Below are 21295 nucleotides of genomic sequence, written 5' to 3' on the forward strand. Positions count from 1 at the left end.
GGCCGGCGATCAGGGCCAATCTGTGGGGTGACCGGCGGGGCTATCGGGAGCCCCCGCTGGCACCCGCCTTGGCCAGCCTAGGGCCTGAGGGCTAGGAGCAGCTCCTGCGTTGAGCGTCTGCCCCCAGGTGGTCAGTAAGCGTCATAGCGACCGGTCGTTCAGCCGTTCGGTCAATTTGCATATTAGATTTTTATTATATAGGACAGGATGTATTTACCCTCAAATTCCATGCAAGTTTTATATTTGGTTGTTTCTTTTGGTTAGATTGGTGGTTCTTTTTCTTTTTTTAAAAAGTGTGTTTATAATTTTTAAAAATGTTTTTATTTATTTCAGAGAGGGAGGGAGAAATAGAAACATCAATGATGAGAGAGAATCATGGATCAGCTACCTCCTGCACACTCCCTACCTGGGATCAAGCCCAAAACCTGGGCATGTGCCCTGATTGGGAATCAAACTATAACTTCCTGGTTCATGGGTCAATACCCAACCACTCAGACACATTGGCCAGGCGAGATTGGTGTTTCTTAGTTCCTAGTTCTTCATTGTGTTCTAAAAGTTATGGTGCCAAAGGTAAGCTCTGGATAGATGAATGTTATTATAATCATACTGATTTATGTAACTAAAAGGAAACAACAGTCATCTTGTAACAGAAGAGTGATGATTGAGGTTAGAAACAGAAAATGACATGATTACTTTTAAAGAAATACTTCAGAAGTAAAACTTCCAATCAGTGTATCTCATACACATCATTATTTCACTTTTCACTACTTATACTGTCCATTCAAAAACAACAGATCTTGGGGAAAAAAAGAAAAAGAAAGGAAAAAAAGCTATTATCAAGACTACCCAAAAGGAAAATGGAAAATGAAGTGAGAGATAACTTACAGAAATGGCACTAATTCTTCTTGGCTGAGTACAAACTATCCTGCATGCAGATCCTTTTCCTCTTTCGATGTAATTATCCAAAATGAACTGAGTAACTTGAGTGGTTTTTCCACAACCAGTTTCACCACTTATTACTGTCACCTGATGATTATCGATCATATTTACCAATTCCTATTTCAAAAAAGAAAAATAAGTGAAGGACATCACATGTTAAGTCTGAAAAGACAGTTATCGAAATTCTACCAAACTGAAGGTAATTGCTTCTAACAAACATTAATGCCTTTTAAATTTTATGTGAAATGCTGACAGTTTGAGTTTCTGGATATACCAGTTTTCAAGAGCTAAGAAGCACTAAATTATTAAAAGAACTCAGCCAAGACACTGTTAAAGAAAAACACACCGGTAAGAACAAAAAAGTTAACAGCTCATAAGTTCCATGCATAAGGATTAATTAAAAAGAATGTGATCATATGGGGCTATTGAGTACAAGGCAAATATCCCCTGATATACCTAAACAACTACTAAAGACATTAAGAATTTATATCATAATTCATAAGTATGACTTTGCAGGAAAAATTTTGTATACTGTTTTAAAGAATAATGTAATTTAAAATTACTTCCTTTCAAATAATTAAAATAAAGAAAAATATTAAAAACCTAAGTTAGCAAAATAACTTTTTGTGAAAACTCTTATTTTTAAACTCTAAAAAATTTCAATTATGGACATAAATATAAGCAAACTTTAGAAAAAATTGTTTCATGACCATATTTCCTTTTCAACAATTCAAAAGAATAAAATGAGTTTCTAAGAATATCCTTCAGAGAAAGGTTGATAAATTTATATTTCTTCTTAACATAGCACTTTGTAAAAAAAACCTGTATTCAAGTATTTTACAAATCAAATTAAACAGTGCATAATCATTTTACCTTTTGCATTCCAAATGAAGGCAGCTTTTCCCTGAAATGCTGAAATAAAAAAAAAAAGTTATAAATTTTCACCAAAAACTGGAATGAATTTATAATCCTGGTAATCAGAATATACTGATAAATATGCTAGAATACAAAGTATTTTATTACCTCACAGCTTACGTGAAGTATCATAACTTAAAAAAGAATTTTATAAAAAAAGAACTAAGTAATAACTCAGCAATCGCTTTGGTTTTTGAAACACAGAAAAATAGAATTCTATTACATCAAACAGAACGGAGATACTTTCTTAGAGTAAGTGACAATAAAATGAAATCTGATCTATCATCTAATAGCATTCTTACTATCCCTAAGTTACTGTTACAATTTTTTCTCTTTGTTTTATATGTTCACTTTAGATTTTATTTCTATATCACATTCTTTTCCCACTCATTGATCCACACCATTTACTAATGCATTAGGCACTACAACATATTCAAAGTATTCTACGTACTTGCCTTTGAGTATAAAAGAAAACTTAAAACAATATCTGCACTAAGAAAATCTGGTACTGCCATTTAAGAACTATGGTCTTAAGTCAAACTTGGAGTCCCAAATGTTTTTAACTCAGGGCTGCCACAGATCTGAATGAAGAGCCTTTATACATAAAACTAGTAGCAGTTTCTGACACATATTAGCTACTCAACAAGTTTTTTGGCAATTACAATTAGAAATACTAAAGACAGCATGACTAATTCTTTCCTGTAACTTTTACATGATAATTTCTAGTTTTGAAAACTTTATGGAACCCCATACCTACATTACATAAAAATGACATACACTAAGAAAGCAGCACTATGGTTGACATTGAACTAGATGGATCATTCTATATAACCCTATATAATAAAAGCGTAATATGCAAATCGACCGAATGGTGGAATGACCAGTCGCTCTGACACGCACTGACCACCAGGGGGCAGACGCTCAACGCAGGAGCTGCCCCTTTACGGTCAGTGTGCTCCCCCAGGGGGAGTGCCGCTCAGCCAGAAGCCGGGCTCGCGGCTGGAGAGTGCAGTGGCGGTGGCAGGAGCCTCTCCCACCTCCGCTGCAGGAGGGCAGTAAGGAGCGAGGGGTCCGCTGCAGGCAGGCGGTAAGGAGTGAGGGGTCCCGGACTGCAAGAGCCCTGGAGTGCAAGAGGGAGCAGGCTGGGCTGAGGGACCCCTCCCTCCCCCTGCATTGCACGAATCTCATGCAGCGGGCCTCAAGTATAACATAAAATAAAAAAATCTTCAGTGGTATAAAAAAATAAACCATAGTTTTAACAAACCCTCTTTATTGAAAAGGGAAAAAAAATGCAAACTTAGAACTATCCTAAGTAATCTAGTATATTACTGCCATGCTTTTTAATTTATTGAAACATCATCCTTGTTAATTTTTTGCCCATTTGATTTGTTAAGATGGAGACTATGTCAAAGTCCCCTAATACTAGTTTATCCTATATAATAAAGAGCTAATATGCTAATTAGACCGAACAGCAGAATGACCTTCTGGACGAAGCCAGGGCTACGAGGGCCGGCCAAGGCAGCCAGGGCTGCAAGGGCCAAGCCCCTTTCCCGAATTTCATGCATCGGGCCTCTAGTTGAGGTATAATTTGGCACATAACATTATGTCAGTTTCAGGTGTACAACATAATCATTCACTATCTGTATATATTGTGAAATGATCACCACAATAAGTCTAGTTAATATCCATCACTACACAGTTATAATTATTTTTCTTGTGATGAGAACTTGAAGATCAATTCTCCTAGCAATTTTCAAATATACAATATAGTGCTATTATTAACCATGCTCTACATGCCATCCTTGTCATGGTCAGGTAATTCGTACTAGTGCCATCAAAATGAGTCAGCATGGTGACTTAAAGGACTTCTAGTGCTTTGAGATAACAAAGCACTTTTCTTAATAATTTTTTGTATTATAAAAGTACTATAACTAGTACTTTTCTTAATAATTTTTTGTATTATAATTTTTAAATTATTTAAAAACCATTTCTTAACACATTAAGTGCCCGGCCTGTTTTGTCTTCCGGACGGAAAGTATAGTGTCAGTCACCAGTGAGTGACATGGGGCTTAATGTGTTAATGATTAAAAAAAATAGTATCCTACGTAGTTAAATGCAACCATCTTAACATGTAAGTATATACAAGTTATTCCATTAAACTAACATCAACCATATTTGTTTTCTATATACGTAAATGCTGGTGAAGGAAGACTTACAACCCAATATTCTTTCCAATTCCGTGTGTGAGGAGAGGGAATATTTTATCAGTCTTTGGAAAACATGGCACAATGAAAGACATCTAGCAAGTGGAAAATTAATGTTTATTAAATAAATCATAAAATAAGAGAAATTATGGCATATTACCAAGGATTAAAGAGTTAAGCTCTTAAAACACATCTGAACTTAATCTCGATTCTGTTACTAGCTATGCAACCTAAGGTCAGTTAACCTAAGATTCTTTTTCCTCATCTGTAATAGACATGTATAATCCCTTACAAGGTGTTGGGAGGTTTAAATGACATATGTAAAGTGTTTATATGTAAAGTGTTCACAACAGTGTCTGGACAATAGGTACACACCAACTGGTTTTGTTTTGCACATTTCTTCTCCTAACTTTCTCTAAACTAAAACAATCACTCAACTTTAATAACATTTAGCTCTATCCTCCATACAAAGTAAACAGAGACAGTAGCTAATTCTCCTTGTTCCTAAGGCAATAAAAGAAGCTGTGCTCTCTTGTTCTAGCCAGTGTGGCTCAGTTGGTTGAGTGTTGTCCCATGCACCAAGAGGTCACCAGTTCCATTCCTGGTCAGGGCACATACCTGGGTTGCCGGCTTGATCGCCAGTAGGGGGTGTGCAAGAGGCAGCGGATTAATGGTTCTTTCTTATCCATGTTTCTCTCTCCCTCTCCCTTCCCCTCTCTAAAATAAAAAAAAACCTATTATAAAAAATAAAAGACATGTAAGTATACATGTCTCTCAACTCCATTCTGAATTAATTCATCTTGAAATCTCCTTTGTCCTTATATTATCACTCAATAGGCATTAAATAAGCTACACAATTTGGCCTCTGGACAACCTCGGCTCATCTGTTCTAATCAAGATATCTACTCTTAATCAGCAACAGTCAATGCATCCTTCCCACAGGAGATGTGATATCCTGCCTTTCTCTAAAACAGTAGCGTTTGCATATTAAAGATATGGCCCTCAGAATTTTCATCTGAAAAAACATGTGAACATTTTATTGCATCTATCTCTAGAACATCCACAAAGCATACAATTTTATCGTTTAACTAGAGGCCTGGTGCACGAAATTGGTGCCCAGGTGTGGTCTCTAAGCCTGGCTGGCAATCAAAGCGCGAGTGTCTAGCATGGAAGGGCAGGTCCCATCTGACCTCTGGGTCCTGGGCAGCACCTGGGCCCCTGGAAGCCCCCCTCCGCCTGAGTCATTGGGTCCCCTCCACTGGTCGCCCTCTGCGGGGCAGGCAATCAGTGGGGCGATTGGGCCCCACTCTCACCTGCCTTGGCCTGGCACCACCTGCTCACCTGCTCCACCATCCTGCTGCAGTCCCACTCTCGTTGGGGCCCATCGGGGCCAGCAGCGCCTCTGCTGCCAGCGCCGCCCCCTGGTGGTCAGTGCACGTCATAGCAAGTGGTTGAACTCCCAGTCGAGGGGACAATTTGTATATTAGGCTTTTATTACACAGGAGAAGGAAGAAGAGGAAGGGACCTTAACCTTTTGCACTCGGATGTCGAGTATGACTCGACATGGTTAGCATTAGAATAAAGGAATCAAGAAAAAAGCAAGCGAGTGCAAAGGGTTAAAAGATCTTGCCTAGCACAAAAATATTGGGGTGGGAGAAGGGGGAATGGGAATTCAGGACAATTTTAGTTCCTGTCACAGTCTAGTCTTTAAAATGTTGAATATAAGCACATCATATAACTTTTGAGGGGTTTAATGTGGTCATCTATAAAGGTAAGCTTTGGATTAAATGGTAGAGAAGAAACTTTATACTTCTAACCACTGTGTCTTTTATGACATTTTCCTAAACTGGCCTAGAAAAGTTAAATTTCTTTTTTCATTTGCGTTACCATTTTCAAATATTTCTTCTCCTCACCATATACTAATAAGCTGCTGTAAATGAGCTAGGCTATTGTAAGTTATGTGTAATTCCATTCTTGTTGCTTTTCTCTACAATATGAGGGGGGAAATTCTCAGAGGAAGGCCTGCTGAATTATCTCACTAATCTATATCATGCAACTAAATATAATTTTACTAATGGCCCGATGCACAAAATTCATGCAAGAGTAGGCCTTCCTTCCCCTGGCTGCCAGCACCGGGCTCCCTCTGGCACTCAGGACCTGGGCTTCCCTCCGGCCGTCGGCAGGCACCCGGGACCCGGGCTTCCCTCGCAGCCCCAGCTTTGTCTGGAAGGACAGAAGGATGTCCAGAAGGATGTCTGGTCTAATTAGCATATCACGCTTTTATTATTATAGATTGCCCTAGCTAGTTTGGCTCAGTGGATGGAGCATTGGCCTGCGGACTGAACGGTCCTGGGTTCGATTCCGGTCAAGGGCACATGCCCAGGTTGCAGGGTCGATCCCTAGTAGGGGGGAGTGCAGAAGGTAGCCGATCAATGATTCTCTCTCATCATTGATGTTTTTCTCTCTCTCCCCCTTTCCCTTCCTCTCTGAAATCAATAAAAATATATTTAAAAACATATATATAATACACATATATATAATTTTATCATGTTTGAGAAGACAAGTAGAAGTTTTTCCCACATCTTGCTTCCCATTACCTGCATTTCAATATACCGAAGGTCAGTTTTTTTCTTTTGTAAATCTTCCAATAACTGTTGGTCTAAGTTTATATCTGGTTCATTTTCTTGCATGAGATACTCAGAATCTCGGTCAATATATTTGTCCCTGATTCTAAATGTCTTCTTTTCTTGATTTATCACTTTTTTTTCCCGATCCTCCAATTTCTTCTCTGAGTTTGGTTTGTTCTCAGCAGGAGCTTCAGAACCATACCTATTTGGACAAAATTAAAAAAATGACAAAAGGGTTAAATAACTACTCAAGTCCTGAAAGAAAACAATATGCTATTTAGTTATTTCAAAATCACCAAAATCGAAAGCTTTTATTCTTTTCTCTGAGTAGAGCAATTATGAAAACACTTAAGATTCTTAAAATAAAAAATTTCCTCCCTACTAGATAATGCCAGATAAGGTATTCCTTGTGGCAATTACGGCTTAGTGATCTTTTTATGAGCCTTGTTTTGTTTTACAACTTTATTTCTTCCTGCCACCTTTTCTGAGCTATAAACGGGATGCTATATTACAGTACCAGAAAAATTTTCACTAATCTTCTCTCTAAATTACAGTTTCTTTGATTTTCTTAAAACAGCAGCACTTTTTGCAGATCTGCCCCACAGGAAAATTTTGGAAATACATAAATGATGGGAACAATAAATAACAACTTGATAAACCTCATATGCAGATAGACTATTCCTATCACTTAGCTTTCCTGTAGAATACGCTATTTTTATTTAATTTTTCATAAAATCTGCTCCATCTACATAAGAAAAATAATGACTTCAAGACTAAATTTCACTTATTAAAGAGTCTAAAGATGTAATTTCTATTGTCATTTTTTTCCTAGCCAATGCTATGAAAGAAGTGTCACTCTCTGCCCATTTTTTAAAAGAATACTTTTTGTTTTACCCATGATCTTCAGGAGCAAACCAGGATATCTGTGCTTCTGAATCTTTGTCACTCTTAGCTTGGACAGAATGTAGTAGCTGTACAATTTGTTCTTCTCGATGTTCATCCATATGTACTACGGCTCTCTATTTTGTGCAAAGAAAAAGCATCCTCATCAACATGAGAAAGCATATGTAAAATTATTTGATACAAAAATACAGGCAAATATATGTTCAACAAACACATGTAAGAGAAAGTTAATGTTACTAGTACGACACTTGCCTTCTTACCCAAATCCAATTCCTAGACCTAATGTTAACATTTTTCCTTCAAGATCCCTTTCTATTATATATGTACAAAATTAGCTCTAGTGTAACTGGGTAAAGATGCATATTTATGTTCCTTCCTAAAACTTGGGTTCCTTTACCTTATACCCTCACATATTATGATTTTGTTCCCTACCTTAAATTTTCAGACACCTACAATTGAAGTTAATGAAACCCAATATTCTGTTTAAAAACAAACACTAAGTTAAAAATTGGAAATACTATTTTGGTTGCAATGAGAATTTTAAGAGCATTTTAAAGTTCTTACATAAAAAGAGGAATAAATTGGGCTCAGAGAAAATAACATAAAATGATCATTGCTCATGAGATGATGATCCAATATGGCAAATGATGCAGTTTCCTCACAGAATGAGAATTATTAAAAAACAAACTAACAAACAAACACAGCACAGGCCCAGCTGGTGTGGCTCAATTGGTTGAGTATTTTCCCACGCACCAAGAGGATCCATTCCAGGTCAGGGCATATGCTGGGGTTTCAGGCTTGATCCCCAGTAGGGGCAGCTGATTGATGTTTCTATCTCTCTCCCTCTCCCTTCCTCTTTCTCTAAAAATCAGTAAAAAAATGTATTAAAAAAAAAAAAAGCATAGCAGAGAAAATATTACATTATTTTACTGGGAGGGAATAATACATGGAAGATATTAGTTACTCTGTACAAAGTTAGAAAAAGAACTTCTAAAAACTGTTCTTTTATAACTGCAAATTATAATTAGTTGAATTATAAGTAAACCCAGTAGTTAAAAAGAGTGGGTAGATTTTTGTCTTTAAGTGTGCACACACAGTAAAGATGGCCAAGGTATTAAATGAAAAAAAGTCAGTTGCAAAAAATGTGCAGTAGGATCTTGTTTTGGTTACTATTAATTTTTTAAACAAGTTATTAACTTTATAGTCTATACTTTTTGCAGTGTTTTTTCCAGATATATTTCTGGCACATGGTAGATCAGAGAAGTCTGTCCAAAGAATGGATAAATGGTTGAATCTATCCTTTATTTTTTTAATATATTTTATTGATTTTTTACAGAGAGGAAGAGAGAGGGATAGAGAGTTAGAAACATCGATGATAGAGAAACATCAATCAGCTGCCTCCTGCACAACCCCCACTGAGGATGTGCCCACAACCAAGGTACATGCCCTTGACCGGAATCGAACCTGGGACCTTTCAGTCCGCAGGCCGACGCTCTATCCACTGAGCCAAACCGGTTTCGGCTGAATCTATCCTTTAAAATAAGAATATATGACATTTGTGTTAAAACCATTTTTCTCTTTAAGAAAATAAGCACGTACACAAAAAGAATACAATGAGATATTTGGGGAATTCCAGAAGATCTGTGCTAATAACTTTAACTAAAGGGTTTACTAAAAGCATAATTATGCTCAGACAATTAAAAAGTTTAATACTGCAAAACTCTGGCTAATAGAAAAGCCTTAGAAAATTACGAACTGCAGCAAAACCTAATTATTGACAAACACTAAACCCAAAAATTTTGTCTGTTTTTCTTAACTGTGCAGCATAGAAATCTTTTTAAGATGGTTTATATAATGGACTAATGCCGTGGTCGGCAAACTGCGGCTCGCGAGCCACATGCGGCTCTTTGGCCCCTTGAGAGTGGCTCTTCCACAAAATACCACGGCCTGGGCGAGTCTATTTTGAAGAAGTGGCTTTAGAAGAAGTTTAAAAAATTTGGCTCTCAAAAGAAATTTCAATCGTTGAACTGTTGATATTTAGCTCTGTTGACTAATGAGTTTGCCGACCACTGGACTAATGTATCTTTTCTTCTATAGGGCATGTCCACTAAAACTGGTTTCTCCTGGATTCTGCCTTATGCACCTTTATTTTTGCTGATTTTAATCTGTAATAATTTGCTGTAAAAGCAAAAGCAAAAGCAAAAAACTCACTGTGAGTACACCAGCTTTTCAGAGTTTTGTGATTCCTCCTAGTGAATCATGGTACCGGAGTGTGGTCTTGGCCACCCATGACACAGAGATTCATTATTAGAACATTTCCCCCCTATGGTTTAAATTTTGAAATGTCTTTGACATATATTAACATTTACTGCTCCATGAACTACATTAGATGGTTATTGATTACTATGTCTTTTCTTGGCAGTTAGAAATTTAAGAATCTACAGCAATACTTTAATTAAAGACTCCTCTGGGAAGGAAGCCCCAAGACGTAGTCTTCTCAGATACAGCTTTCTTAATTTTTACACCCTTTCCAACTACGTCAAGGGCTCAAAGCCACTGTTTCTTTCATTCATTTTCAAAATGGCAAAGAGAAGATTATGTCATGTCTACCAGAAGAACAATTTCTTCCCAACTGAAACTGATTCACAGTAAAGCATTTCTTAAACCAACTAGAACTTTACATTTTGAAGCTTTTACCTCTACCAACAGAACAAAGGTTCACCTCCTCACCTTGTTACATGATAGTGACAAAAAGGCGAAATGATTGAAAAATGAAATAGCCTCTGAAAACATAATTGATACTCTTTAGTAAGAACACAATTTACCTTTTTTAAAAAATATGTTTTCATTGATTTTAGAGAGAGGAAGGAAGAGAAAGAGAGAGAACCACGGACTGGCTGCCTCCTACCAGAGATGGAGCCTGCAACCCAGGCATGTGCCCTGTCCAGGAATCAAACCAACAACCTTTTGGTTCATGGGATGAAGCTCAACCAACTAAACCACACTGGCCGGGGCAAAATTTACATATTTTATAAATTAATTTTAATGAGGCTCTCCACACAATGAAGGTCCAGAGGCTACAAGCAGTTGAGAATTTGTTTGTAAGCTGCGTCCTTCCTAACCTTCCAGTCCCATCACGCTTCACTTTACCTCACCCCTGTCTGGAAACTCTCACACACATTTTGTTTTGATTTTACTATTTGATTTGATTTTTTAAAAATTACCCCTCTCCCTCCCCAGACATCTTCAAATAGTTTTTACCTTTTTCCTGGCAAAAGAGACCCTCAATAATGTCCAGCAAAGTGGCTATGTCTACTTTACCAGCTTCTAATTATCTGCAACTATTTCAAACTTTCTCCTTTCTGTGACACTTCAATACCACCTTCCAGTTCACCCTCATAACTTCACACACAGTACTCACAAAGAAAACAAAAAAGGAAAACTCCTCAATTGCTTGCAACCAAACCTAAACTCAACACTACCAGAACCCATCATTTATTCTTTTCCTTCCTGTTAAAATGGAAGGAGCCCATTTTCCTGCTTAAAGTTAATTTCTCCACCTACACCCTGCAGCTCAATTCCTTTCACCTTTTCAGGGCTATCTCCTATTTTTGAGGTTTATCTTCCTTTCCTAAATCTCTCTCTTTCTCTAGCAGTCATTAGGCTATTGATGAATATTCTGGTTTGCTTCTTTCTAGATATATGGTAGAACTGCATTTTCCCACCCCTGAGTTAAGCATGGCCATGATTTACTGGCCAGAGAAATGTGAATGGGAGTCTCCAAGAATCAGGGGGGATTTACTGTGCTCCCTCCTGGCTGCCAGCAAAACCAGCGATGCTCTAAATGGGTGGAGGCGCGGGGAGCCTCATTCTCATCATGAAAACGCTCATCTGAACTCCAATGGTCAAGTCATATGAGTAGAAAAGCAAACCTCTGTTGTTATAAGGCGCTGATCTGGGGGCTGTTTATTACTACAGCATGATCTGGCCCACTCGGATATACTTTCCCTCTCCACTGACCCCCTTAGCAGCAGTACATGAACAATGTCAAACCTCTTCACTTTTAAAACAAAAACAAACACCCAGGAGGCCAGGAACAGAAAATAAAATAGGGGCTTGTTGTGATTTGACTTGGGATATATTAAGAAGGCGGAACAGACAGATTTGCTGAAATGAAAAAGTCACAGATAAACCCCATTTTGGGCCTTGGCAAGTGAATCAATAGTAATGACATTTACAAACACGGAGGTGGTTTGGGGAGCGGTTGGAAATCAAGAGTTCCACTGATAATGATCCACGGCACAACTGGTTTCAGGTGGAAGTAATCATGAACCATTTACTCCTGATTTAACGTTTCCTTTGTTTCCGTTTTATTTTTCCCAACTAGACTGTTAAGTTACTTGGATATTTTACTTCTTCAGATCCCCACAGCAACCTGCATAAAACCTTGTGTGAAACAGGGGCAACTAAAACTTGGCCAAGATTCTTTAGAAAGTGACGGTGGGCTTGTGACTGTTTTAATACTAAAAAATGAAAGCTGGACCATTCTTCTGAACGATCTACATGGAAAAATAAGGCTTGGCGGCTTTTGTTCCCCGCAAGCCTTTACCTAAGGCAGAGAGGGTCGCTCGTGTAGAGCTCACCAGGCAAAAAAATCTTAAAGAAAAGCGATCAGAATCATCCTAAAGGAAAGGAAAGGGTGAAAAACCTTAAAAGTAACCATTATTCTAAAGGGAAAGGGGGCGACCGCAGATACTATGACAGTGACATCCCAGGAAAGTCCATCTCGGTTGGGACCTGGAGTGAACGCTGGCTTTGCCCACCGCTCTCCCGTTCTCAGGCCAAGTCTGTCTTCAGCCCACAAGAATCCTGACTGCTTCGGGTCAGTAACCAAGTTAAGACACAAAACAGAAACAAAGGAAAAGTTAGGGGCGGCGGCAGGGAAAAAAAAAAGAAAGAAACGCTACCCTGCCTCCTGCCCTGCCTGGCACTACCGCGTCTCAGTTTACCTCCTGCCTCTCGGCTTCCTTGTTCTTCTGCCCCTGTTTCTTCGCGTACCACAGGCCGATTTCGCGGCCTTTCAGGTGCCCGGGATGTCGGCCTCGGCCTCCTCGCCCACCCCCTCCGCCGCCGCCGGAGCCTCGATTCCCCCCGTGACCCCCGCCGTGGCTTCCTCCATAGCCCCCGCCGGAGCCGCGGGGCCCGCCCTCACGGCCGCCACCATCGCGGCCCCAGCTCTGGTGGTAGTCATAGCTCATTGTCCCGGCGGACTACAACGCGTGAGGACCCGCAACCGATAGAAATGGCGACCGGGGCCGGAAGCGAATGCACGTCCACTTCCGCTTTCCTTCCGGCGCCCAGCGCGAGAAGGCGGGCCCTTGAGCGTCACAAGCAGCCATTTCCGGTGACGTCACCCGGCGAGCGGGAGGTTGGCTGGAGTGAAGTCCTAGTTGATGTTCCCTCGGTCGGCCGGTTACCTGTGTGCCTCCGGAGGGAGAGCGAGCAAAAGGCTGCAAGGTTTTTTCTCCCGACGCCCAACAAGTGAGGAAATGGGTTTTGCTTCCATGTTCTTCACGGTAAAATCTGGAGTTTGCGTCCAATTAGGCCCTGGATAGTGAATATCGATTGACACTGTAAAAGGACCAGTGGGACGATGCATTCTCTCCTAAAAGTCCCTAAAGAAATGGAATGAGTTAACCTTTTTCTGGTGCTCTGTCTTGGAAACTGCCTGGCACCTGTTTCAAATATTTAATTAAATATAAAAACGTCCCTGCCTTTTTAAAAAGGATTATCACTGCTACCTTTATCCAACACCATGAGATGAGCATGTTAGGCAATTAAATTAAACATCAGTTGAAGAGTCATATGTTCATATGAAGTTCTCTGTCGTTGATTGACCAGGCCACCAAGTGTCTAGCTGTTCTTGAATAATCAACCGACTGAGACACGCAGGCTTGGATGCTCACAAAGAGAGAATCAGTTTATTTGCACATTTTACGGATTTAAAGGCACTGAGGATACCCACTGAATAAAGGAAGTAGGGCATCAGCTTTTATTTTGTGCAATCTTAAGAAAACAAAGGCTAAAGAAATTACCGTGCAGTGAATGAAGAAAGAAAATGCTATATGCTGGGAAGGGTTACAGAATACTGCCTCTGTGGCATAAAACATATTTTGAGCAGATAGATTTGATTTCCTGAAATTGCTTATCTGCCTAAAAGCAGAGCCTCCCCAAAGAACTCAATTTTCATAAATCCCTTTCCTGGGTGGAGGAACCAGGGAAGACTAACTCCTACCACTGGAGGCTATAAAGTCAGCACCACACCTAAACAGACATTCTCAAAAAACTATCATATCTCCCATCTATTCTCATAAAGCCCATTTCTCTTTCCTAAAAGTCCTTTGCTTTCCCATAAGAACCTTTTATTCCTCTTCTTCCTCTGTTAAAATGCCATTCAGCCCCAAGTTCTAATTCCTTTTGTGAGTCATATTTTTCTTTGAATTCCCTTAGGTGTGACTAAATCTGTCTGTTCTCTTGCTTATTTGTCTGTTGTCAGTTTAATTTGCAGGCCCCCAAGAACTAAACCTATGAGGACAGAGGAAAAGTTTTTCTTCCCCAACAGCCATGAAATGTTACAGCAAAAAGAATTTAATTTAGGAGGTAGGTAAGTCCTTTCTAAAGAATGAGAGGTTAAGTAGTGAATTGCTAGATAAGTAGACTTTTACCAGACTAATGATGAGGGGAGAGATTATTATAGGTGGAGGGAATAATGTGTGTGAAAAGAGATGGTAAAGCATTTGGGAGTGAGAAAACTCTACACTGAAACTTAAACACTGATGGAGAAGGTAAAAAATCTTATGTGGCATATAAAATCGTGGAGGACCTTATATGCTACATGAATAGCAAGAGTTCACTTTAAGTAGGGGAGTGATTACTTTGGCTCCTTTGAATAGAAAGGAATAGAGGAAACAGGAGTGGATAAAGAAAGACTAGTAAGCAGGCTGTGATATAGGGAGGCATGAAGGGATGACAGAGCAAGATGGGATGTGGTAAGGATTGAAATTAAGAAATATTAGGAGACAATATTGTTAATATTTGATAATGTATTGAATGTGGAAAAAAGGGTCAGATGACTTTCGAGTTTAAGATTTGAAAGTCTATCAAATGAGGCAGTACCATATCTTGAAATGAGAAAAAGGACAAGGAGAATTTTTTGGGGGGTTGGGAAAAGGGTTGAGTTAATGTGTTTAAATAATGTATGTAGAATTTGAGGAGCCTATGAAACATACAAATTGAGATATCTAGAAAGCAGTTGGTTATATGAGTTTAAGTGCAGGGAAAACAGACTAAGATTATACATATGTTAACGAAAAAAACCATTGAAACCTGTAAAGAATTTTAGTGAGTTTATTTGAGCCAAACTGTCGACATATGCCGGGAAGCAGAACCTCAATGAATTGAGATTATGCTCCGAAGAATGGTGGGTTACATCTGTATTTATGCATTGCCATCAAAGGAGGGACATAGGTGGGCTACATGAAATTCATTGGATAAAGTCAAATGGTGGGAAACCCCTGGGATTGGACAAAAAGTAAAATGATGGACACATACTTAGGTGGGTACAGGAACAGTTAACATGATAATGAAGGAATTTGAGGCATCTGTCCTGGCGCCCACCACATTTGGTTGTGCCCCAGGGGCTCCAGCAAAAGAAGGAAGTTACAAGTTACCCAGACATCTCACAGATATGTTATCTTAGAGGCAAAAAGGCAAATGGGCTGAGTAAAGAAGATCCAAGTTGATCTTCGTCAGGGAAGATAGCAGCCTAGGAATGACTGCCCACCATAACCTGTTTGTAGTTAAATATTTAATTTTCAAACCATCCTTTGTGGTTATTCCAGGTCTCTGAGTTTGCAAGACCGCCACGCAGGCCTCCCCTGAGCTTGTCAGGTTAGCATGTGGCTCCTTTCGTCCACACATATGTGAGTTTTTGGCAAATATTAAGACCATAGGAATTAATAATTTTAATTAAAGTACCCATTGGGCATGCCTGATATGACAATATGTGAATTATTCAATAGGTAAGATTAGGTGGGCATCTTGGAGATGGTAGGGAGAAAGAGTGTGGACTTTGAGGAAAGAGAGTGGTATGGACTGAATGTGTTCCCTCGAAACTCATATGTTGAAGCCCTAACCCCAGTATGACTATTTGGAGATGTGGCCTCTAAAGGAAGTAATTAAATTAGATCATAAAGGTGGGACACCCTCCCCACCCCCCGCCAATCAGACAGGATTAGTGTCCTTATAAGAAAAGACAACAGACAGCTTGCTCACTCTTTCCTCATGTGAGGACAGGGGCTGTCTCCAAATCAGGAAGAGAGCTTTCACCAGGAATCAACCTGCTGACATCTTGATGTTAGACTTCCCCGCCTCCAGAACCGTGAGAAATAATTTTCTGTTGTTTATGTCACTGAGGCTTAAACCTGCGGTACTTTTTATGGCAGTCTGAGCAGACTAATACAGAGTGTAGGAAAGAACTAGCATTTATTGGCTGCTTAGCATTTGCTAGGGTGTTGGCTAGGTGGTGCACATTGGTGATCAACAGAATAATGACCCCCAAAGATGATCAATCATAATTTCTGGAATCTGTGAATGTGTTACATTACATGGCCAAGAGAATTTAAAGTTGATAATCAGCCAGGCTGGCATGGCTTAGTGGTTGAGTGTGGACCTATGAACCAGGAGGTCATGGTTTGATTCCCCATCAGGGCACATGACCTGGTTGTGGGCTTGATCCCCAGGTGTGGGGCGTGCAGAAGATAGCCAGTCATTGATTTTCTCCCATCATTGATGTTTCTATCTCTCTCTCTCTTCCTCTCTGAAAGCAATACAAATATATATTTTTAATTAATAAATAAAATTGCTTATCAGCTGATCATAAAATGGGGATATTATCCTGGATTATCTGGATGAGCCCAGTAGGTATGAATCCTTCAAAGTGGAAGAGGGAGGCAAAAGAGAAGTTCATAGTGATGTGATATGAGGATTCAGCCAAATGCTGCTGGATTTAACAATGGAGGGAGGGGGACTATGAGCCAAGGAATGCAGATAGCTTGTAGAACTAAAAAAATAAAGGGATTCTCCCTTAGGGCCTCCAGAAGGAATACCATGACAATGCCAGTGAGGACCCTTGTCAAAATTTCTATGCTATGTAACGGTAAAATAGTAAGTTGTGTTCAGATTATGAGTTTGTGGTAATTTATTATAGCAGCAATAGAAAAGTAATGACAGTTCATATTTCACCCAATCCTCATGAAAACCCCAGAGAGAAGTTGTGCTAATTCTTTTTGCTGATGAATTGTCTTATTTCTCTTCACCTCATGTTTGTTGATTAGCAAATTACTAATTTTTCCTGATGTCTTCAGCATGTAGTACGGTATTCATTGAAGTTGTTGCTTTAGGCAGACACTTAACACAAATGTCATTATAGTAAAAATCTGCACAAAAGGGTGATTTTTAAGAAAGATATTGGTCAGAAGAAAAGTGTCTTTTGTTCCTTGATTATTGTTTTTTCTGCCTTGGTTGGAACCACAGGAATTCTTAGTTAACTAATGTCGGAAAACAAATGGTGTGATCGGTTCATTATAATTTTCATGGCTACTCTTACTGGTGCTTTGCCATTTGTGTGCTTTGGGAAGGCTAAATGTTGTCTCTCTCAAATGTCCTCTACACTGATTTGTTTTCAAACCCACAGTGCTTGATATCTAACTTCCACAGGCATCCACCTCCCAGTCCAGTCACCTCTAATATGCAGCAAGGGTGAGCCACACAAAGCACACCACTGTGGGAAACTATTACAGCTTTCCCAGTCTCCAGGAATCTCTTATTCTTCATCTTCTTTAACTCAATCCTGTGAATCAACTCTTGTGTACTTTGTCATGGGTCTAATATTCCTAAAGGCCTGGTTGGGAATATTTTTAGTGTTCCCTTGGAAAACGTAACTCTTAATTGATTCTTACTTCCTCTTGAGGTGGAAAGACGAGGGGATATGCTGATATAAATAATCTTACACCTCTACAGAATATAAAGATGTGGCTGTGTGAGGATGGGAAAGGGGAGAAAATGTTTGTTTTTCTCTTATATCAGGAAAGATATGGAAGAACTTATTATATAACTCAATAGAGTGTCTTTTCATATAACGTTTTTTAACTGAAATTGGAAAAGTGTGGTTACACTGAAAATGAATTTGTAGAGAATGACTCTTCTTGACTATAACTTATAGTAAAATCACAAATTTATTGAAAATACAATGAAGATGTGCAAAGAAAATGTGGGGTGGGGGTTGTTTGTTTGTTTCTTACTGATCTAATCTCTTAATTTCCTTCTTGCTAAGCAAGAAGGAAATAGAGGGAACATCATAAAATTACCAACTCGTTTTTTATTTTGTTTTAAGTAATTATGAAATTGCTCTCTCTCTTAGGCCTTTTTTACTCCTTCTTTCCTCTCTGCAGTGGGATGATAGTTGGGGGCCTGAATCATGTGCAAACATCTTCACGCAAACATCTGGTGGTTGATGCTGGTTTGGAGCTGGAACCCTGGCTATGGGCTGAAACGCCTACATGTAGCCTCTCCATTTGGTTTCTATGTGTGGCATAGTTTCAGCCTCCTCACAGAATAGCAGCTGAGTTCCAAGAACAAGTGTCACAAAGCGGGCTGACATATTGATTAAACTGGCCTCAGAAGTCATGTCCGCTATACTATATTATTTGCGTCAATTATAGATGTCCACCAGGTAAAAGGGCAGTTAGGCTTCACCATGCTATGGGAGGAGAACCAGGGTCACGCTATGAGAAAAGCATGTGGGATGGGAGATATTGTGCCCATCTTTGAAAGATACAATCTGCTATACGTCCTCATTCAGGCCTTCTGCAAACGCATGTTACACCACCCTTGTGAGAGTTTTATAGACTTCTTGTGTTGCATCACAAGCACTCCTGCTGTTGTCCATGTTACAACCAGGAGTAGGAAAAGGAATGATAATACTATAAGTAGCATTTAATGAGTGCTTATTTTATGTCAGGTAATATAAGCAGGTACTATTTTTTTTCCTCTTTTACTATAGTTAGGCCAAGAAACTCAAGGACAGAAAGACTAAAAACAATGAGACAATTCCAAGGGAAAAATACCACAATTAGTGATATAGTTCATAAATAATGCAGTCTTATGAAAGATAACAAAAACTAGGTGTCTACACATTACTTATGCCTCCTTGATTTATAAAGCTTTTATTTTCAATAATTAAAACCTCAATTTACCTATATAAAAAATATTTTTAAAACTAGAGGCCTGATGCACGAAATTCGTGCAAGAGTAGGTCTTCCTTCCCCCAGCTGCTGGCACTGGCTTCCCTCTGGCACCCGGGACTCGGGCTTCCCTCGCAGCCCTGGCTTCATCCGGAAGGTCGTCCGGAAGGATGTCTGGTCTAATTAGCATATTAAGCTTTTATTATTATAGATACTAAATGGATATATTTTTAATCCTACCCCCCTAAGCCAAGTTCCCCAATAGACATTACACAATTATAACTCCAGGGAGGCGACAGAGTGAAGCTTGCCTTAAGAAAGGTGATATGAAGAAATGGAAATCCCTGGCACATAGCAAGTCGAAGAACAAGAAGACCTTATTATTGTAGGATAATGTGGAGGACATATGGGGGAGAAAAAAGGGAAGATGTGTTTGTATTATGAATTCCTTCTCCCATTTCAGCTTGCCATATTTCCTGCTTAAAGCTTTGCAAGCAGACCATGTTTTTAATATACATATATATGTGTGTGTGTGTGTGTGTATATATATGTATATATATATATATATATATATATATATATAAAATATATATGTGTATGTATATGTGTATATATATATATATACATATATATAGATATATGATCATATAATCTCTGGTTATAGATTTTAGTATGTCCAAGCCAAAGAAAAAAATTACTAATTGAAACCTTGTATTCCCCTGGAATTCTAGGAGGTTTTACTTTTTTATTATCTCAAATTGATCTGTCCTTTCGTATGTCTGTTCCTACTACCAGCTTCTCTTGCCTTACTTATCTTTGGGGAGTCTTTTTCCTGGTCTTAATACTAAAATTTGTGAGCATTGAGTTCTCTTGGTCCTTTGCTAGGCCCAAATCCACTAAGGATATCCTTCTTGAATGCAGAAGAGAATCATGTAATCACGGTAGGTTTTCGTCTAGCCTTCGTTTAGTATCTTAGAATGGCTAAAAGGTTTTAGAGATCATCTAATCTTTCTGGACTCACTTCACCCCTGATATTTCTAACATCTACTCTACAATAAACTGAGTTCTGAAGAGTTTAAGTGTGGTCAAACAGTGGTAAAGTCAGAATCAGAATCAGAGATTGAAATTAATCCTTCTGGCTCTAACCGGTTTGGCTCAGTGGATAGAGCATCGGCCTGTGGACTGAAGGATCCCGGGTTTGATTCCGATCAGGGGCATGTGCCTTGGTTGCGGGCGCATCACCAGTGGGGTGTGTGCAGGAGGCAGCTGATCCGTGTTTCTCTCTCGTCGATGTTTCTGACTATCCCTCTTCCTTCCTCTCTGTAAAAAATCAATAGATATATTTTTAAAAAAAGAAATTAATCCTTCTGATTCCTACCCCAGTGTTCTTTCCACTGTACAAGCAAGATAGTGATACACATTGAGTCTGGGAATGCTATCCATGACTCCATGTGGAGAGGACAACAGAAGCTCCACATTTAGAATTTTTCTGGATTCTGCTGTGTGTGCTTCTTCTCTTGGTTAATTTTAACGTGTATTCTTGCCATGCAACATTCCATAACTGTGAGCGTACAGTTTTCAGTGAGTTCTGGGAGTCCTTTTGGTGAAGTATTGAGACTGATAGTGGTTTTGGGAACATTCTGAACTCACAATTGGTGTCAGAAGTGAGTAAAGTTCTGTGTGGACTATGTTGTCTAAATTTGCAGTTGGCTCAAACATACGGTATACTTATATTTAGATTGTTTTTGTTCACAGTTATAATACTAACAACGTAGAACAAAATCTAGAATGTAGTATGCATTCATTCAATATTGTAATAAGTAAATGAATGGAAGGAGCTGACTAGTATGAGAAATTAAGAGACTGTTTATGAAATGCAATACTACAGAACCATGTTGAGAAAAGCTTCCAAATAATGCAAACCGGGTCTCTTTTTTTATTATATTGTGAGTAATACTGTGATGTTTCTGTCTTCAAAATGGTTGCCTCTGTCAGTCACAACTCCTGGAAGTCTTTGGGATTATATATGATCTACAATAATAAAAGAGAAACATGCAAATTAACGTCACTCTGCTACTCTACCAGCCAATCAGAGTGAGTATGCAAATTAACCTGAAACCATGGCGGCAGCCCCGCCCCCCGCCGCTCCAGGCCTGTGGGAGTCAGAAAAGTCTGGCGCCAGTGCCTGAGGCTGGCTGCAGCCAGGGAGACGAAGAAGCCACCTGCCCCGTGATCCCAAGCCGAAGCCAACAGCAGAAGTCTCATGTCCACCTGCCCCATGTCCTGGGGGAGACGGAGAAACCTGGCCCCAGCGCCTGAGGCTGGTGCGGCCTGGGAGACGCAGGCCGCAGCCAGCCAGAGAAGTTGCCCACACTGCATCCCAGGGAAGACAGAGAAGCTGCCC

General features: G+C 39.4%; 1 protein-coding gene across 1 annotated transcript in view; it reads right to left on the minus strand.

Annotated features, from left to right (window-relative positions):
* The window catches only part of DHX36 (DEAH-box helicase 36), a 50549-nt gene extending 37657 nt beyond the window's left edge, over positions 1–12892 (minus strand). Inside the window, exons 1-5 of the mRNA XM_079766215.1 lie at positions 12598–12892; positions 7580–7704; positions 6656–6887; positions 1813–1851; positions 886–1056 (exon numbers count right to left, since the gene is read on the minus strand). Coding sequence (XP_079622341.1) covers positions 886–1056; positions 1813–1851; positions 6656–6887; positions 7580–7704; positions 12598–12846 — 816 coding nt within the window. The 5' untranslated portion in view covers positions 12847–12892. The remainder of the gene's footprint in view (positions 1–885; positions 1057–1812; positions 1852–6655; positions 6888–7579; positions 7705–12597) is intronic.
* Between the last annotated feature and the right edge of the window lie 8403 nt (positions 12893–21295).

The sequence above is a fragment of the Cnephaeus nilssonii genome (genome assembly GCF_951640355.1).
Source record: "Cnephaeus nilssonii genome assembly, chromosome: 3".
Lineage (NCBI taxonomy): Eukaryota > Metazoa > Chordata > Mammalia > Chiroptera > Vespertilionidae > Cnephaeus > Cnephaeus nilssonii.